At 42.3% G+C, this 18,859-nt stretch overlaps 1 protein-coding gene across 1 annotated transcript in view; it reads right to left on the reverse strand.

The window, feature by feature from the left end:
* Positions 1–18,859, reverse strand: part of LOC136677937 (protein unc-13 homolog A-like) — a 57,379-nt gene that overhangs the window by 14,228 nt on the left and 24,292 nt on the right. Inside the window, exons 10-30 of the mRNA XM_066655655.1 lie at positions 16,746–17,843; positions 16,317–16,419; positions 14,364–14,410; positions 11,280–11,358; positions 10,318–10,392; positions 9,848–10,067; positions 9,497–9,724; positions 9,039–9,180; positions 8,508–8,677; positions 8,193–8,308; positions 7,828–7,991; positions 6,031–6,184; positions 5,555–5,623; positions 5,324–5,413; positions 4,975–5,109; positions 2,829–2,956; positions 2,645–2,730; positions 2,028–2,154; positions 1,664–1,760; positions 793–936; positions 259–336 (exon numbers count right to left, since the gene is read on the reverse strand). Of these exons, the coding sequence (XP_066511752.1) occupies positions 259–336; positions 793–936; positions 1,664–1,760; positions 2,028–2,154; positions 2,645–2,730; positions 2,829–2,956; positions 4,975–5,109; positions 5,324–5,413; positions 5,555–5,623; positions 6,031–6,184; positions 7,828–7,991; positions 8,193–8,308; positions 8,508–8,677; positions 9,039–9,180; positions 9,497–9,724; positions 9,848–10,067; positions 10,318–10,392; positions 11,280–11,358; positions 14,364–14,410; positions 16,317–16,419; positions 16,746–17,843 (3,550 nt within the window). The remainder of the gene's footprint in view (positions 1–258; positions 337–792; positions 937–1,663; positions 1,761–2,027; positions 2,155–2,644; positions 2,731–2,828; positions 2,957–4,974; positions 5,110–5,323; positions 5,414–5,554; positions 5,624–6,030; positions 6,185–7,827; positions 7,992–8,192; positions 8,309–8,507; positions 8,678–9,038; positions 9,181–9,496; positions 9,725–9,847; positions 10,068–10,317; positions 10,393–11,279; positions 11,359–14,363; positions 14,411–16,316; positions 16,420–16,745; positions 17,844–18,859) is intronic.

Below are 18,859 nucleotides of genomic sequence, written 5' to 3' on the forward strand. Positions count from 1 at the left end.
CAGCGTATACACTACAGTGGGCTGGGATTCAATTAGAGTTTCACTTAGCTGTGTGAGCTGAATCAGGTGTGTGTGTGTGTGTGTGTGTGTGTGTGTCTACTGGGGCCAATTCCTCTCAGACTGCAGATTGCATTCAGCTAATTACCCTATCCTCATTTAGTTAAACACACAGATACTTATTCCAGGTTGAAGAAAGGCCTAACTACTTCTCATACCATGACACTAAGCACACACATGATGGCTTAACAACTAACATACCACTTTCTCCTTATTACAGTGGCTGGGGAAGTCCTTGGTTATGATATCAGCGTAAGACAGGAGTACAGTTCCAATAGTCTGAACAAGAACAGAGAGAGGAAAAATGTACAGTTACATGTTTATACAAACAAACCAGTATTCATTAATCAGTTACCACATGTGTAAACGTGCCTATAGGACTAGTGCTTATACTGATGTGTATACAGAGTAACATTCAGACCCTGTCCTTCTGGCAACAGCACCTACAGTATCTTTGAATCTCAACCTATGTCCTGATCAACCTCTGTCTGGATGGATGTCTGAATGCAGTGTTGCCCAATACAATTCTGTCCTGACTCTACAGTTCTAGTTCTAACCCAGTTGTGGCCGGATACAATTCTCCCCAAACATGCCAGCAGCCCCAAAAAGTCCTGATCTACTCACATGTGTTTTTCCTCCTCTTTAATCACTGGTGAAACTAACATGTCAGATTTTAAAAAATATTTAATCCTTGAAATATTTAAGATAAATGTAGCTGCGCCTGTAAAGCAGCACCTTTGCGAATCTCTTCATGTAATTGCCAACGATCTGAGGGTCAGGGCACTCCAGCTTCCGAATAATCTCAAAACTCTGATTGAGCTGAGAGAAAACATCCACAACAGAACAGGAGAACAGAGCATGCTCAGACGTCTGCTGGAACTGTGGAGAGAGAGAGAGAGAGAGAGAGAGAGAGAGAGAGAGAGAGAGAGAGAGAGAGAGAGAGAGAGAAAGAGAGACAGAGAGAGTGAGAGAGAAAGACACAGAGAGAGAGTGAGAGAGAGAAAGACAGAAAGAGAGAGAGAGGAAGAGAGACAGAGGAAGAGAGACAGAGAGAGTGAGAGAAAGACAGAAAGAGAGAGAGAAAGCGAGAGTGAGGAAGAGAGACAGGGAGAGTGAGAGAGAAAAAGAGACAGAGAGAGAGTGGGAAAGGCAGAAAGAGAGAGAAAGACACACAGAGAGAGAAAAACAGAAAGAGAGAGAGAGGAAGAGAGACAGAGGAAGAGAGACAGAGAGAGTGAGAGAAAGACAGAAAGAGAAAGAGAAAGCGAGAGTGAGGAAGAGAGACAGGGAGAGTGAGAGAGAGAAAGAGAAAGAAAGAGAGACAGGGAGAGAGTGGGAAAGGCAGAAAGAGAGAGAGAGAGAGAGAGAGAGAGAGAGAGAGAGAGAGAGAGAAAGAGAAAGAGACACAGAGAGATAAAGAGAGACAGAGAAAGAGAGAGATGTGAAGGTTTATCTACATATTACAGTATCGAGGTTATTTTAAAAATTTTCAGTTAAAAGATTATATTTAGTATAAATTAATTGTAATATCAAACAATTTTTTAATTTGCACAAGATATAAACCAGAGCCAGAAAACATACACAGTATTAACACAGTGATATTTACCCCATCCTTCGCATCCCTGGCCAAGGCTCCGTTCAGGAAGTCCTTAGATACTTCTTCATTTTCATCCAACCAGAGAATCACAAATGGCTCAAACCACCTATGAGAAACATTAAAGTGTCAACAAACACAAGCCTGCTTTAACTGTAAAAGCCTGTGTTGCTGTTCAAATATGTCTAGTAATTATGTGCACACCCATCCACCTACATATTCATTCATCCAGCCATCCATCTACTCATTTATCTGCGCATTCATCCATTCCATGACCAATATTCACTATACTCATTTCCCCAAGCTTCTCTATTCTAACCGAGAGTGCTTGAACAGACTTGAGCAGAGTGTTTCTGTGGGATTATACAGGACTCACGTGGGGTACTCTGGCACTCGGTCTTTGAAGCAGGGCAGCTCCTTGCAGTACTCGTTATACAGCCACTTGACTTTGAAGTGAAGGTTCATGTAATCTGCACTCTTACACAGCCGGTGCTTCTCGTGCTCTACAACAGACAGCATCAGTCTCTCAGGGTCAGATCTCATTTAAAGCAGACACATGCTCAGAGACAGTGCAGAGATAAAGAGAGCACAGCCAGAGAGGAATCAGATCATAGAACAGCACCTTTTTCAGCAGGAGAGGAAAGCTGATAACTTGCCCTTCAGTGTGATTCATGACTTGTAATATTTTACAGCTCAAGTATATTGTACAGTTACAGTACAACACCAAAGAAAAATAAAACAAAATATGATTTCATCAAGCAATTTTACCAGATATGTGTTACTTTAAAGGGGGGAGGGGGGGGTACGCTCCCTCGCTGACCCCAACCTTCACCCATAAATACCTTTCTCTTATTGGCTCAGTGTTAAATGAGGGCAGACAGGGACTAGTCCCCTGTACCTTCTCGGGTGTGTTTACACTGGCTACTTTAAAGAAACACTCAAATGTGAATAAAGCCTTCAGAGTGTTGACTGTAGGTTTTGAGCAGTTCTCACCCTCCATGGCATACTTCATGTCCTGAGCGAACATGTTCCACATGACCTCAGCACTGATCGTTCCTACATTCAGCTCCTGAGGGAACCTGGGTGCAGAAGAGTGCATGTTTTTCATGAAAATATAAGTAAAATCTGTAAGAACACACCATGGAACACAAGCTTTAGTTTACACACAAACACTCACTGGTTGAGACAAGGGGTGTAGGAGTTCTTGTCCTCTTCTATAATGGAAACTATGAGAGTGATGAGTTTGGACCAGAAGTCTAGGTTTTTGATGCTGGGGCCCTGCTCCTCTGGAGGGACACTCTTAGACTGGAAACACACACACAGTGAACATCTGTTACAGCACAGTTCATTAAAAGCTCCAAAGACAGACTTGTTAATAAAATTCCATTTTTAGGTTTCAGAATGTTTAAGGCACTGAGAAGAGAAGAGAGAAGAAGAGGTGAGAAGAGAAGAGAAAAGAAGAGGTGAGAAGAGAAGAGAAGAGAGAAGAAGAGGTGAGAAGAGAAGAGAAGAAGAGGTGAGAAGAGAAGAGAAGAGAGAAGAAGAGGTGAGAAGAGAGAAGAAGAGGTGAGAAGAGAAGAGAGAAGAAGAGAAGAGAAGAAGAGAAGAGAAGAGAAGAGAAGAGAGAAGAAGAGGTGAGAAGAGAAGAGAGAAGAAGAGAAGAGAAGAGAGAAGAAGAGGTGAGAAGGGAAGAGAGAAGAAGAGAAGAGAAGAGAGAAGGAGAGGTGAGAAGAGAGAAGAAGAGGTGAGAAGAGAAGAGAGAAGAAGAGGTGAGAAGAGAAGTCTTGCAGCTCTCTCCATGTTCATAACTGCTATGCCACCTCTGCCGTGATCAATATTTCATCATCCTTAAAAAAAGAAGTGCTCATCAGAGACTGTCCACTGCAGTCTGCTGAATAACAGAAAAGTGTCATGACGACTTGAGCGTGAAAGGGGTGAGAAGGGGTCTTTCCTGGAGGAAAGAGAACAGCTTGATTCTGGAGGCACCAAAACTCTATTACACAGTCCTGCACTCCCCTGAATCAGTATAAAAATTAATCAGCCAACTTACTCCTGTATTTCAGCTAAATTATTCATTTCATAAGTTAATGACATGCCAGAGAAAGCTTTGAACATAAGCAAATAATATGTACAACACAAACACACACACAGTAAATAAAATATTTAGATTAATGACTCTGGTTTACTCAGGTTTTTAATAAATGCAGCAAATGGTTCTGAAGATATTGGTAGAAACACTTACTGCAAACATTCGATTTAATAAAAACTGTGCACAATCACCGGAGATGGAGAAAAAATAAAATGGTTTTATTTGTATTTGGTGATAAGATTATTTATCATCGTCACCGTCCAATCAAAACCATGTATCTCCATTTTTGTAGATTTTTAGTTTACTACATTATTTGAAGAGAGCCGCTGCCCTTCACGCTGTGTGAACATTTCATGATGAATGACCAATAGAATTTACTTAGAATAAAATATTTTAAAATTGACTTCCATTTTGGGCGGCACTGTGGTGCAGCAGGTAGTGTCGCAGTCACACAGCTCCAGGGGCCTGAAGGTTGTGGGTTCAATTCCCACTCTGAGTGACTGTCTGTGAAGAGTGTGGTGTGTTCTCCCTGTGTCTGCGTGGGTTTCCTCCGGGTGACTGTCTGTGAGGAGTGTGGTGTGTTCTCCCCGTGGGTTTCCTCCGGGTGTTCCGGTTTCCTCCCTCGGTCCAAAAACACACGTTGGTAGGTGGATTGGCGACTCAAAAGTGTCCGTAGGTCTGAGTGTGTGAGTGAATGTGTGGGTGTGTCTGTGTTGCCCTGTGAAGGACTGGCGCCCCCTCCAGGGTGTATTCCCGCCTTGTGAGGTAGGCTCTGGACCCACCGTGACCCTGAACTGGATAAGGGTTACAGATAATGAATGAATGATTTCCATTTTTCCTTTCTACTGTAAGGTTGCTATTTTGGGAGATATATGTTTTTAATTGGACAGTAACGATATGTGATGTCACAACAGCTGTTTACTATCACCACTACTGTAAAGATAAACGAGTTGGCATATTTTCCACATGGGAGGTGGAAACACACACAGTCTTGTATCTGTGAATTGAGGAGGCATTACATAGACATTCATTCATTTTGTGGAGACTTACCATTAACTTTTCGATAAGAATTACTAACTTAACTCTAATACGAGCTCTATCCTTAAAACTTGTCTTCAGCTTTAAATTTAATAGTGGAAAATTCCCCACAATGCGAGTGTGTAAACGGGTCTACAATCTGAGTATGTATATTCCTGGTATATACACACACACACACACACACACACACACTAACCGGGTCTGTCTGGTATTCTCGGCTATACAGCTCATGGCAGTTGTTGAAGATGTATTCGTATGTGGAGTTCAGACAGGCCTTCACACAGTCTTTAACCACCTGACTTGCTCGAGGAGGGCTCTGCAGCTCCTGGACCTGCACAAACACACACACACACACACTTTACACTAGCATTTACTTTGCTTCTCCTAAACAAAGATAATTTATGACTCTGGTAGAGCATGTCATGCTCCTCACATAGGAGAAATTATAGAGACATTAAGTTTGATTACAATTAAATATTTATCCAGAAAACAACGCTTGGCTTTAACAAAAAAGATAAAATAAGCTGTGTAAATACACTACTAACCTTCATCCTGAAGAAGGTGATGCTGGTGAGAAGATCCACAGTAGACTTGAGATCCTGCAGCCTCTCAGGACTACTGGCAGGGAAATTATTCTGCCATTCACACACGCATACAAACACATGCAGACATTATAACATCTGTACCACCTAAATAACTCACACAACCATCCTCAGTGGCAGCAAATACACGTATGCAGCGTGAGTGCAGAATATGAGAGTGTATTTGGCCAGTACCCTGTACATGGAGAGGTCAATCCTCAAGGAGTTGTGCAGCTGGTCCAGCAGCTTCACAAACCTCTCTTTCTGTCGGACAAACAGCAGAGACATGCATTACAATACACCTCCAGCAAGCAAAGTCAAGTGGACCTTTATGCAGTGTATATCACTGCTGTCAGAGGAAAACATGCATCTTCAAAATGGCAACTTTAAAGGTGATGAAATAATAATAACTTTATAGAAGTTACAAGTTATAGAAGAGAAAAAAAAAACAAGCAACACTGGATCACTTCTATTTATCTGTTCCTTTGACATTAGCTTTTAAAAACCTACAGATACAAGATCTTGTTTTACCAGCAACAATATACTGAACATAAAGGGCTGCATATTTCTACAAGGTTATAAGCATTTTTTAAAACTTTCATTCATATGTATTCTGAATTATAACGCCATTGTGTACTAACTACTAAACATTGAGTCTAAAAGTACAGCACCCCAAAGTTTGATGCAGCGAAGCGGTCAGAAGCAGAGACGTTGTTGGAGGACTGGGTGGTGTGGGCGTAGTATGCGTTGATGTTGGCCAGAAGGGTGCTCATGACAGCAGGAACGCCAGGACACATGTACTTAGAGGATAAACACGCAAAGTGCCTGCAAATGTGACAACACAGTGCTGAGATTTATAACAAGACAAATATAATCCATCAGTACCTCCTTAATCTTCTTGATTAAGAATCATTATTACAGTACACAGTCAGAAAGAAGCCTATATCTTCATTAGTTGATTCTTTACACTGAGGTTATATTTTCGTCCAGAACTAACAGACTAAAAGTCAGAATTTGCATTTATTAATTTATTTATTTTATCCTCCGGGTGACTGTCTGTGAGGAGTGTGGTGTATTCTCCCTGTGTCTGCGTGGGTTTCCTCCGGGTGACTGTCTGTGAGTAGTTTAGTGTGTTCTCCCTGTGTCTGTGTGGGTTTCCTCTGGGTGACGGTCTGTGAGTAGTTTAGTGTGTTCTCCCTGTGTCTGTGTGGGTTTCCTCTGGGTGACGGTCTGTGAGTAGTTTAGTGTGTTCTCCCTGTGTCTGTGTGGGTTTCCTCTGGGTGACGGTCTGTGAGTAGTTTAGTGTGTTCTCCCTGTGTCTGTGTGGGTTTCCTCCGGGTGACTGTCTGTGAGGAGTGTAGTGTGTTCTCCCTGTGTCTGCGTGGATTTCCTCCGGGTGACTGTGAGGAATGTGGTGTGTTCTCCCTGTGTCTGCGTGGGTTTCCTCCAGGTGACTGTCTGTGAGGAGTGTGGTGTGTTCTCTGTGTCTGCGTGGATTTCCTCCGGGTGACTGTGAGGAGTGTGGTGTGTTCTCCCTGTGTCTGCGTGGGTTTCCTCGGGGTGACTGTCTGTGAGGAGTGTAGTGTGTCCTCCCTGTGTCTGCGTGGGTTTCCTCCAGGTGACTGTCTGTGAGGAGTGTGGTGTGTTCTCCCTGTGTCTGCGTGGATTTCCTCCGGGTGACTGTCTGTGAGGAGTGTGGTGTGTTCTCCCTGTGTCTGCGTGGGTTTCCTCTGGGTGACTGTCTGTGAGGAGTGTAGTGTGTCCTCCCTGTGTCTGCGTGGGTTTCCTCCGGGTGACTGTCTGTGAGGAGTGTGGTGTGTTCTCACTGTGTCTGCGTGGGTTTCCTCTGGGTGACTGTGAGAAGTGTGGTGTGTTCTCCCTGTGTCTGCGTGGGTTTCCTCGGAGTGACTGTCTGTGAGGAGTGTAGTGTGTCCTCCCTGTGTCTGCATGGGTTTCCTCCGGGTGACTATCTGTGAGGAGTGTAGTGTGTCCTCCCTGTGTCTGTGTGGGTTTCCTCTGGGTGACTGTCTGTGAGGAGTGTGTCTGCCTGGGTTTCCTTCGGGTGACGGTCTGTGAGTAGTTTAGTGTGTTCTCCCTGTGTCTGCGTGGGTTTCCTCCCACAGTCCAAAAACACATGTTGGTAGGTGAATTGGTGACTCAAAAGTGTCGCTAAGAGTGAGTGAGTGAATGCATGAGTGAATGTTGCCCTGTGAAGGACTGGCACCCCCTCAAGGGTGTCTTCCCACTTTCCGCCCAGTGATTTTCATTGTCTGTAATTGCTTTTCAAGTACAGGGTTGCAGTGGGTCTGGGAGCCTACTCGGAATCATTGGATCATTGGGTACAAAGCAGGAATACACCCTGGATGGGGCACCAGCATACACAGATGGTCATAATTGTAAGGAAATATTAAAGATGTCTTTAATACGAAGTGCTTTTAGTTCTTTCCACCTTTCCCTCATGTTCTTACGTCATGGCCTGATAGATGGACTCCACTCCATATCTCATGGCGAACTCATCCACGATCTCCTGTGCCGTCTCCTCAAAGTAAACCTTCCAAGCATCGTCTCCTTTAGCGTCAGGAATCTTCACCACACCGCTGTTTTGCTCCTCGGTGGTGAAGTGGAACAGGTGCTGCACAGAGCAACAGTGACAGCAATGAAACCCTCTACATACGCCTCCATCAAAACTAGAACACTTTTACAGCAACTGTTCTTTGAAAAATCACGTTTTCACAGTCCTTCAGGTCCAGAATAAAATCTATGCCACAGACCCACTGTAGTGAAACCAGTGTAATTCCTTTGGCAGACGCACACTGTGTGAACTCAGCCTTACCTCATGAAGACAGGTGTACTGGACATGATATGGGGCCACCGTCTCCTCTCCTTTAATCTCCACACTGATGTGCATTCGGATAGCCCCAGACACAGCGGACTTGTCAGTGCGCTTGTCTTTTTGGGATAGAAAGAGAGGTCATCATTTAATTCAACCTTCATGTAGTTCCCTAGTCTCCCGTGTCTTTAGTCTTGCTCAGCATACACACACACACACACACACACACACACACACACACACACACACACACACACACACACACACACACACACACACACACACACACACACACACACACACACACACACAGCTCACCCAGGTTGTACCACACGTCCATCTCTCCGCTCAGAGTTCGGACCTCGATGATGGTCTGTCCGAGGAAGTCGTCTGACTCTCTTTTGAACCTCTGCTTCACACGGGATTTGATATCATCGTCTTCATCCCACACTCGCACTTTTATCCGATCGGAAGAGTTATGACACTCACTGTCCACGCAGAGACAAGCTCAGTTTTAGGCTACACATGAATATGATTCATCTCTATATCATTAATATTCTTCATGTCAGACCAAGCACTTCAGTGTCCAGTGAGTACAGCACATACAGACAGCGGTCAAAAGTACTTCAACTTCGCTGGGAGTTAGTATTCTCCTCCCGGCATGTTGAGCTGCCCTAAGATATTTTGTTAGAAGTTTAAAAATAAGTGTTGGCTGGTTTCCCATGTCTCAGAAGGAGCATGTGTCAGCCTTCATCTACGTGATTGGGAGTGACCTAGCAAGTACATGGGGCTGGTAGTTACTTAACAAAAGGTCTGTCTAAAAATGCGGAAAAACATGAAAGTACTCACAAGTGGAAATTCTCATCCCAGACTGGGTTCAGGTTTCCATAGATGGTCTTTGTCCTTTTCTTGGTCTTTCCCACCTGGACAGTCACGTAAGGGTCACTGGAGCCTGTCTTATCTTTGGCCTGCAGACCCTGGGCACAAACCACTGAAAGATACACACACACACACACACACATTTACATACATAGCCCTTTAATTCTTTAATTAATTTACTCTTTATTAATTGAATGGCTCTAAATTTGTTACAGCTTAATTTATTTGCTTTAAAAACAAACAGCTGCTTAGTTGTTTCTTCTCCACCTGTGATTTATAAATGGTTGCCCATAGTGATGCTGGTCTACTGGCATAAATAAATACACATAAATAATCAAACAAGATGCACAAGAAACTATATAAAATCATATATAATTAGTAAGAATAATATATTTGTAATAATGGGTTTATAAAGTGGAATCACTGACCTGTGATGCTGATCTTGGCCGACCATTTGGACGTTCCATCAAGCACGCTCTGTTTGATCTGCTTCATCTGAGTGCCGTGGGTTGCTTTGGGGACGCCGAACACCTCCTGGATGAGCTCGAAGATCTCAGGCTTGTTTCGCTCGCGGATTTTCATGCGGTCCTTCAGCACCATGATGATGTTCTGAGTGCGATCCTCTGCACCATGTTTGGAACTCTTCTCAGCAGCTCCTGAGACACAGAAAACAGCTGTCAGCAACATCTGGAGTTATCGCTACCAGAGTGAATATGTATATATATATAAAATAAACTTCAAAGTATCATTAAACTTGTCATAATTATAACACGTCTCACTCTGTAGGCAGTCGGCATTGAGCAGGTCCTGGCACTTTTCATGGCATTTCACCCCACACTCAGTGCAGCGCATGCCCTGGCGAGCGATGCCCCACAGCAGCCCCTCACACTCATAGCAGTAAGTAGGAGTGGTGGCTGTCCAGACCTCAAAGTTATGAGGCGTGGTGCTGGAGATGGGGTAGATCAGAGCCTGCAGAGTCTTCTTATATACATGACTCTTCTGCAGGAGTGGAACAACAGACATGGTTTACCTTGGACTAACACAGAAATTAATTAGAGTATTTACAGTATTTTTGATGGGCTCCACACCCTAGCAGGGCGATGTATGCAAAGAGCCATAAGCAAAAGTTTGAACACTTCTGATTAAATAATATATGTGGCTAATTAAATAAAAAGTAAATATATTTTTGTCTGTGAATAATGCACATCTCTTGATTATTCATATTCACACACACACACACCCCACTCACCAGTTCTTCGTTGTTGAGTGTGCTACATGCCATAGCAGATGTGATTCCTGCCTTACGAGAGTTCTGCACTAAAGACTGCATTCAGAACAAAGAGTGGAAATCAGACACTGTGGCAAGAATAATATTAAATCAACGTAATACAAAATATAGTCTTATTTAAATCAATGGCTTACCATTGCCTGTAGGAGGAGACAGCGAACGACAAGAAAACAAAACAATGTTACATTTAAACAAATATGACACTGTCATATGATATGCATCATACTATAATATGATATGGAAATTATATAATGTACCTATAGGCACCTGCACGTCCCACATTTCCTCCAGAATAAAATGAATGTGTCCTATTTGACACAGTATCAGCTTATACTCTTTACAAAATGTAACAGTTCTGTGAGGAATTGATTGCGTTCAGCCTCAAGAACATTACTGATATTGAATGATTCTGTTCTGGATCACTGTCAATGGTATTGGATTTATCCAGAAGTACTCTTGCAAACTCTGTTCTGCAGTTCAGTGCTGGGGGATTTTAGCCCTGTAGCTGACCACTGGCACTGAGCATTTGAACATAGATTAATACAGATTATTCATTGTCTGTAACCGCTTTTCCAGGGTCGCGGTGGGTCCGGAGCATACCCGGATTCACTGGGTGTTTTTCAACGCGTGTTTTTGGGCCGTGGGAGGAAATTGGTGCACCTGGAGGAAACCCACGCGGACACAGGGAGAACACACCAAACTCCTCACAGACAGTCACCCGGAGTGGGAATTGAACCCACAACTCCTGGAGCTGTGTGACTGCGACACTACCTGCTGCACCACCATGACACCCTAAATACACATTATAATTTACTTAATTTTTAGCATATCATTTGACTACAGTGTCAATGTGCATGATGTGACTCCATGTGAAATAGTTGAAATGAGTGAAGGAAAGAAATAACTCAGTATGGGTCACTCACCAGGTCCCTGACCAATGGGATGGCTTTCCTCTTGCGCAGGTCGGGCATGCTGTCTATGCTGTACAGGGCTCCTCCCATCCTGCCAACATGAAAAAAATAAAAACAACAATTACAATTAATGTGGTGAGTTACATCCAGGAGGTAGAGATGGCACTTAAGATACAAAAAAAGATACAAAACTCTTTGCAGTCATCAGCCATTTTTCAATAAAAGTCATTATACTGACCCCTAGTGACTAGGATGTATCAGTGATTCTGCCCTAAATCTATTTTAAACACGTTCACCCACATGTAGGTGACCCACTCTGTGAAGTATAGACTGGTTGGTGTGGAGTCTACAAAGTAATTTAAATCTTCATCTCAACTGTACTTCATAGATGAAATGTACTAATAATCATTCATTCATTCATTCATTATCTGTAACCCTTATCCAGTTCAGGGTCGCGGTGGGTCCAGAGCCTACCTGGAATCATTGGGCGCAAGGCGGGAATACACCCTGGAGGGGGCGCCTGTAGTAATAATAATTTTCATAAATAATTTTTGCTCATTTTGGTGGATAAATTATACTTTACTATTTTAAATCTCACAGACAGCAATAAGCATTGGCTTTTGTAATGACCATTAAGTAGAAGATGGTCCATTAAGCCAATAATTTCTCTGTACTTCTAATGTCCCAGAAAGATATTTCCAGGTACCACAGAGTAAATCTCTTTTAAATGAACAGCTGTAATATTAATACATCCATCCAGGTTCAATTATACCTCCACAGTTACGTCAGATCTAAATTTGTTCAAGGACTCTGAAATATTTATACACTTTCCTGGACTTTATATCAGACTGGATTCATAGTCACTACCAGCTACACAACATTTCCAAAAGACTTATACATTTTAAACCACCATTTCTTTCAAAATGAAAGGTATTAATAGAACGTTTTCCTCTCTTTGCTTCAGTAACACCCTCAACACTTCTGACAAAATTTTACATTAGAAATTGGAACAATGCTGTAGTTTTGACTGCATTCATCCTTAAAAGAAACAATAAGGTAAAGTACTGATGTTGGAAGATTAATTCTGCATCTCAAATATCATTCCATGTTATCCTCTTGATGGGATGGTGCTCCAGAAAACACAGTTCCACTGCTCCAAAGCACAGTGCTGGATGTCTTTAAGCACATCTAGCAGACACTTGGTACTGGGCATGGAGGCCAATCACCTTAAAGTAACAAATAGGTTGTTTGGATACTTCTACAAATGTATGCATCATTCTCTCTATCGGACACAATGACAAATTAAATTCTGAAAACAATAACTAGGTTTCATTTAAAGGCTAAGCACCACTTAATGGACCTCCATGAATATTTGACATTATTGTAGTTACTGACAGATATAAGTATGAATTAAAATGAAAATAGCAGCTTAATTTGCTTTAAAACTGACAATTTTATTAAATTGACGGAAAAACCCAAGCTCGCTACGGAAGTTCTTGAACGCGACCGTGACGTCACTGGTGGACAACAGCTGAACAACGCCACGATAAAACACCGTTATGACTGACTGTTATGACAGTATCTAGCTAAATAACCAACATTATTCATGACAATAGCCTAGCAATAAGCTAAACTCAAATGTAGAGGTACCGTTATTCTTGTAAATGTGATCGAAGTCGAACTCGAATTCATCCGACACTATAAACCTCCGTAATGCAGCTACGTAGCCGAGTATAATCTGAGCACCGAGTTTAGCGAGTCAAGCTAACGTTAACTAACACCAACTAAAACAGGGGAAGTGAGTGTCCTTACCCTGTTTACCTCCATGTTACAGAGGCTCTTGAACACCTTTCGTTGGTGTCCTTACATGCCCATATTGTTGGAAAAGCGCCAGTAAAATGAGCTACAGATAACGGAGTGAGCGGATGGTCCTTTCCAAAGTGTCCTTTTAAAGTTGACAAATTTAGTCCATTTTCTGTATATACTGGGATCTTTGTCCCACTGTACATTGAATTATTGCAGCCGAAAACAACACACCTTTTCGTCATTGTTGTCCACCATCTACGTCACAGGCAAAACGCCTATTAGAGTTCCCGAACACCGTTGGGGGGGGGGAACCAACGGTCTTTTAAACCTTATTCCTTGAATTAGTAAGAAATAACATGTTTTCTGACTATCAATAAACACAAGTTAGGAACTCAAATTCCACTGTATTTATTTGTTTGACACTTTCATATCGCTGGTGCTTAGCCTTTAAAATAAGAAAACAGGTCAAAATGTGATATGTGCACGGGTTGTTTTAAGGTAGAAAATGTTTGCTAAATTAGATCACACTGAATCTCAATAAGCTTGGTCTACTCCACCTGGAAGACCAAGAATAACACTATATGCTTTAATTAAAGGAATTATTTGCATATTTTGTGTGTGTGTGTGTGTGTGTGTGTGTTTCTGAAACCTTACACCTGAACAAATGAGTAGGTGTGTGCTGTAAGTGCTGATTTCAGCAAAAATTGCCAGCATCCTTATTAGATCCAGAGCTAAAGACACTGCCAGGCGGAGTAGAGTGAATGAGCTTATGAAAACGATGCACTCTAACAAATGCTGGTTTAAATATGCTGGATGGATAACTTCACAGTATTTGAAAGGGGGGTGTTGGCATCATTTTCAGAAGATGCTGCTTTTATATAATACAGTCAGTGTACAGTGTCATTGTTGTTTGTTATCTCTGTACTCCAGCACGTTGTATCTGTAATGCAATAACATTTTTAAAAGGAAATAAATGTGCCTGAGCAATATCCAGCCTACATGAAAATCAAAATACGTTCTTGACAAAAAAAAACTGAGATTATGAGTATGCCTTCAGGACACAAACTGGAAGGCTCAAACATTGCATGAAACTCATATCAGAGCCTGTGATAAATATAGTGCACTGTAGGCTATGGTTTTTTACATTTACATGTAATTATAAATTGTATTAGTGGTATTTGTGAGCAAAAAAAACAATATCTCTGTCCAGTTATTTTTGGAGAGTATATCATGATGACTGGGCTTTTTGTACTACTTCTTGAGGATTTGACTTTGACCGTGGCAACTTACCCTCCCTTTCCAAACCACAAAGACTGAGAATCTGTCTCTCCCCGAGCCTGAGAGAGAATGAGAGAGAGAAAGAGTGAGAGAGAGATCTTATGTAAACACCTCTCTTGAGACCACTTCACAAACTGATTAGTTGTATCATAAAAAAACGAATGTTTACACTCCTCATGAAGGATATTTTGATCAAATCACAATCATAAGCAAGCTTCAAACATTCACATTCAAAGAGATTTTAAATTCACAGCTCTCCAGGTCCTCCATCTGTTCAACATTTAAAGAATATGTCAGACATAATGGTGTTTATCTAAAATGTGTTGATGTGTCGCCCAGTATGGCTACCCCAATATTTAAACCCAACTGATACCAAATAAAACAGCTTAATGTCACTTTAATCACAGTTTAACTTAGCATTCTTCACCACCTCTAGCTAACAGTAGGTTATAATGTTAATAACAGTTACAATGTTTCAACTAAACACAAGACAATACTAACCGGCTAATTAAAACAACATCTAAGGCAGCAGAGCCAGCTAGCATGCTAATCTACATTAGCATGCTAATTCACCTAGCAAATATCATGATCAAGCCAAACTATTACCTTTGTGTAGACAGCTCATTGATACACATTGTTAGGACACTATTCTAAAATCTGCATTCATTAATTATGTCGCAAAGATATTTGGCTATTCCGAGACTTTTATGAGCATACTGTATAAATCTGAATCTGTAATCATCCTAGAAACAGCAATTAGCATTCAGAGACACGTTTAACCATAATTTTCATTCAGACACCATTTCATTATTGTAAAGTATTACAGTCAGTAATAAAATATCTGCTTCCACACTTGGGCTGTGTGAATGAATTCCCTTGGCAAGGAATCAGGTGATGAATTCCAGCTGTATGTGATTTAGCACCTAGTGGAAATGCTTGATCAGGTGAAAGCACTTAAGTCCACCCATGCATTATTTGCATGACATGCCAGCAGCCTTTATACATTGACTAATATTATTTAGGTACATGCTGGGCTGAATGCAGAAAACCCATGGTGTAAGAGCACAGTGCTGTAACTTTTCTAGCTTCCAGCTCAGAGAGAAAAAGGCAATATAGTCAACAGACGCTCCAGAAATCAAACAACACACAACGTTCACACATTCAACACAGACCCACCTGACTTGCGTCCAAGCATGGCCCATCTGAGTGAACATGCAAATCACGAAAGCAATGAAAAGAGACTGGAGGAAAAAAAATAGTGGGATACGAACAGACAAAGGAGAAAACAACCAAAATATAACAGACAAAACAAAAGAAGAAGCAGTGTGATAAAACTGTAAAATCAAGCATGGCAGCCATTATCTGCTGTGGTCATATCAGCAAGACAAAGCCTTAGCATTGAAAAAAGTTAGCAAAAGCATATACATAAACTCAGAAGCAAACTCAGAATTGGGCTAGCGTTTTTAAATAATAACATAAACAAGGTTGAGAATCGTGATGACATCCCAAATGAGTGAGGTTTCAGGTGTTTATCCAAGACAACTTGGATTATTCAGAACTCATTCTTTACATATTGTTAGCAAACATTTAGCAAAGCACTGTAGCATTCACCTAGCAGCGTTTGACTTTCAATCTGCTCACACAGATGATATAATAAAGTGCCACTTCTATAGTTTTAAATTAGATTCACCTAAGGTCACTCAACATTTGGTCACATTAGTTTGTAAAATTCCTAACACTGATCATTTTGAGGAGAAAAAATACATGAAGGATGTTACTTATCACTCAAAACTCTAAGGTAAGCTTAAGAATTATTTTCCAAGGTTTTCCTAATTTGATTCCAAGTTTCTAAACTCCAAGCCAAGTCAAACGCAGCACTAGATACAGCACTGACAATCAGCACTGAACCTAATGCCATAAAGTGTTTGTGAACAGCAGAATTAAAAGAAGGCTTGTAGAACCTACCTCCTGCAACTGCTGCCGGACCTTGTTGAAAAGCCGTAGCCAGTTCTCCTTGGCTCGAACTGCAGGGTCCACAGGCTCCTTCACTTCCTCAACTACAGGCTCTCTACACAGACATACACAGAACACATGCATACACCCCAGGATTAAGCGATATATCATTTAGCCAAAAGTTACGTTGATATTTAGGAGTGACTGATTTATCGACATCAGTGGAAATATGCCATGACCAATAATTATTTTTTCTCATCAATTTGTGAGGTGATATCTTGAACTAGAACAGACAATAAACTGCAAAGTTCCTGTAGTTTAATTGTGATCAATTATCATTAAGTCTTTGGCTTGGGTTGCAACTCATTGGTATTCACCATAGCTTACAGATTTTCCTTTGCTTTCCTACTAAATAATCAGCCCAAATAAAACCAGCATTACTTCTCTTGTTCAGGCACGTGCTCTTCCTCCTCTGGTGGTGGTGAAGGAGCAATGCTTTCTTTATCCATCTCCTCCACTGGTGGTTCTTCTACCGCTATCTCCTTATCGTTAAGAGACAACTGCTCTGGTATTGGTGGCGGTTCAATGACCTCTTCTATTGGGGTAGGGAGCTTGGCTGTGGGACCTTGAGATTGAGAGTTGGTTACTGGGGCTTGGGGTTGAGTTGGTGATTCTTGGGGTTTGGTAGGAGCTGGTGGTGTTTGGTGGGTGCCAGGAGCAGTAGCCTGGATGGGGACAGCTTGGTTTTGGGGGGCTGCAGGTTGTGGTTGTGGCTGTGCTTGCTGGGTTTGAGTCATAGACGCAGGAGGTGGCGGAGGCGTAGAGCTGCCCAGTCCGAACACTGCAGTCAAAGGCTTAGCCATGGCAAAGAACGACTGAACAGATGGGATGGGGCCTGATGAAGAATGCTGCTGCTGAAGCGGGGGCCTTGGGGGCTGCTGGGACACTGGCTTGCTTGGTGCCTGGTTTGGTGGTTGTGGTTGCACTTGATTTTGATTGGTTTGACTGAATTGTTGACCTGGACCTTGATTGGGTGGCTGAGTCGGAACTTGACTGGGCGGTTGGTTAGCGTTCGGTCCTTGAGTTGGAGGCTGTTGGTGAAGAGATGCCTGCTTCTCCAGGGGTGGCCTGGTGGTGGACGGCACAGTGAGCGTTGGGGCAGTGCTGGTTGGGGTCGGGGTGTATGGAGGCTCCTGGTCCTCACTGAGAATTTCATCCACAGGGTAGAGGTCTTCGTCATCATAGTTGAACTCATCTTCTTCTCCTTCGTACAGATCGGCTTCTTCGGTGTAGGGGTCTCCTTCCTCTTCGTACAGGGCTCCCTCTTCACCGCCGTCCTTGCTGTAGCTGCCCTCATCGCTGTACGCTCCCTGGATTTCGTCTGGGTCCCAGTCTGGTGAGCCCTTACTGTAGGAGACAGAGGAGTGGCAGGAGTGGTAGGAGTCGTTTTCATCATACAGCTCCCGTTCGCCGTACTCTTCGCTCAGCTGGGAGCTGCAGCGGCTCAGCTCCGCTGATGAGGCGTAGCTTCCTGTCGGACTTAACAGAATAAGAGAAAAATATTTCACTGATATACTGTTCAAAGAAAAGCATTTATATCCAGATTTTGTTTACTACATTATTTGAACACAGCAGCTGTGTGAAAATGAAATGAGGAATTTAAGAGAGAGTGAGAGAGCGAGATAGTGAAAGAGAGAGAAAGAGGGTGAAAGAAAGAATGACTGAATGAGGGGGTGATGTGATATCTGATATAGCCAAACAGAAAACAAACTCAGTAGAGAGAGTGAACCATCCATCAAAGAGATAGAGCATCTTTAGAGGCTGTGGGACGAGTAAAGTGGGAAAATGTCAGGAACAACAAGGCTGACTCATCAAACAAACCCACACACACACACACACACTCATACATACCCATGCAAACACACCTCAATCTCTGTTTGCCCTCACTGCTAGCGGCTATTTATGCATCCCCATGACATGGAGGACACCTCCGGAGTCTTCTGCTTGGAAAAGCACAGGTCACTCCCAGTGTGCCAAGGCTTTTATATCTTTTATATCTAGCTGCAGAGTTGGACTGAAGCACCCTATTAAGAACCGCTCCTGTATTTTTAGGCATAATAGCAATCCTTTCCAGGAAATGCACTGAAAGCATGGGTCAAAGTGGAACTCTGTAGGCGGATGATTTTAAAATGCCAGGCTTTTAGAGAAGCTATTCAGCTGGGCATTATACCATCATTACAACAAACACGCATCACTCTTTAGAACTTGTTTATGTAAACACTGTTCACAGCAGTACTCAGAAATCATTCAGATTAACCCCAACACACATAATAATGAGCTTTAGAGGGGCTTTCTCTGAAGAGGAGAGGGGAGGAGAGGAGAAACCAAACAAAGGAACTAACAGAAAAGAAGAGACAAGGAGAGAAGACTAGAAACAGAAAGGAGAAGAAAACAGAATGAAGGCAAGTAAAGAAAATAAGAAAATATATCAGAAATGAAGAGAAGTTGGAAGAGAGGAGGAGAAAGAAGTGAGCACAAAGAGAGGAAATAAACCC

The sequence above is a fragment of the Hoplias malabaricus genome, chromosome Y (genome assembly GCF_029633855.1).
Source record: "Hoplias malabaricus isolate fHopMal1 chromosome Y, fHopMal1.hap1, whole genome shotgun sequence".
Lineage (NCBI taxonomy): Eukaryota > Metazoa > Chordata > Actinopteri > Characiformes > Erythrinidae > Hoplias > Hoplias malabaricus.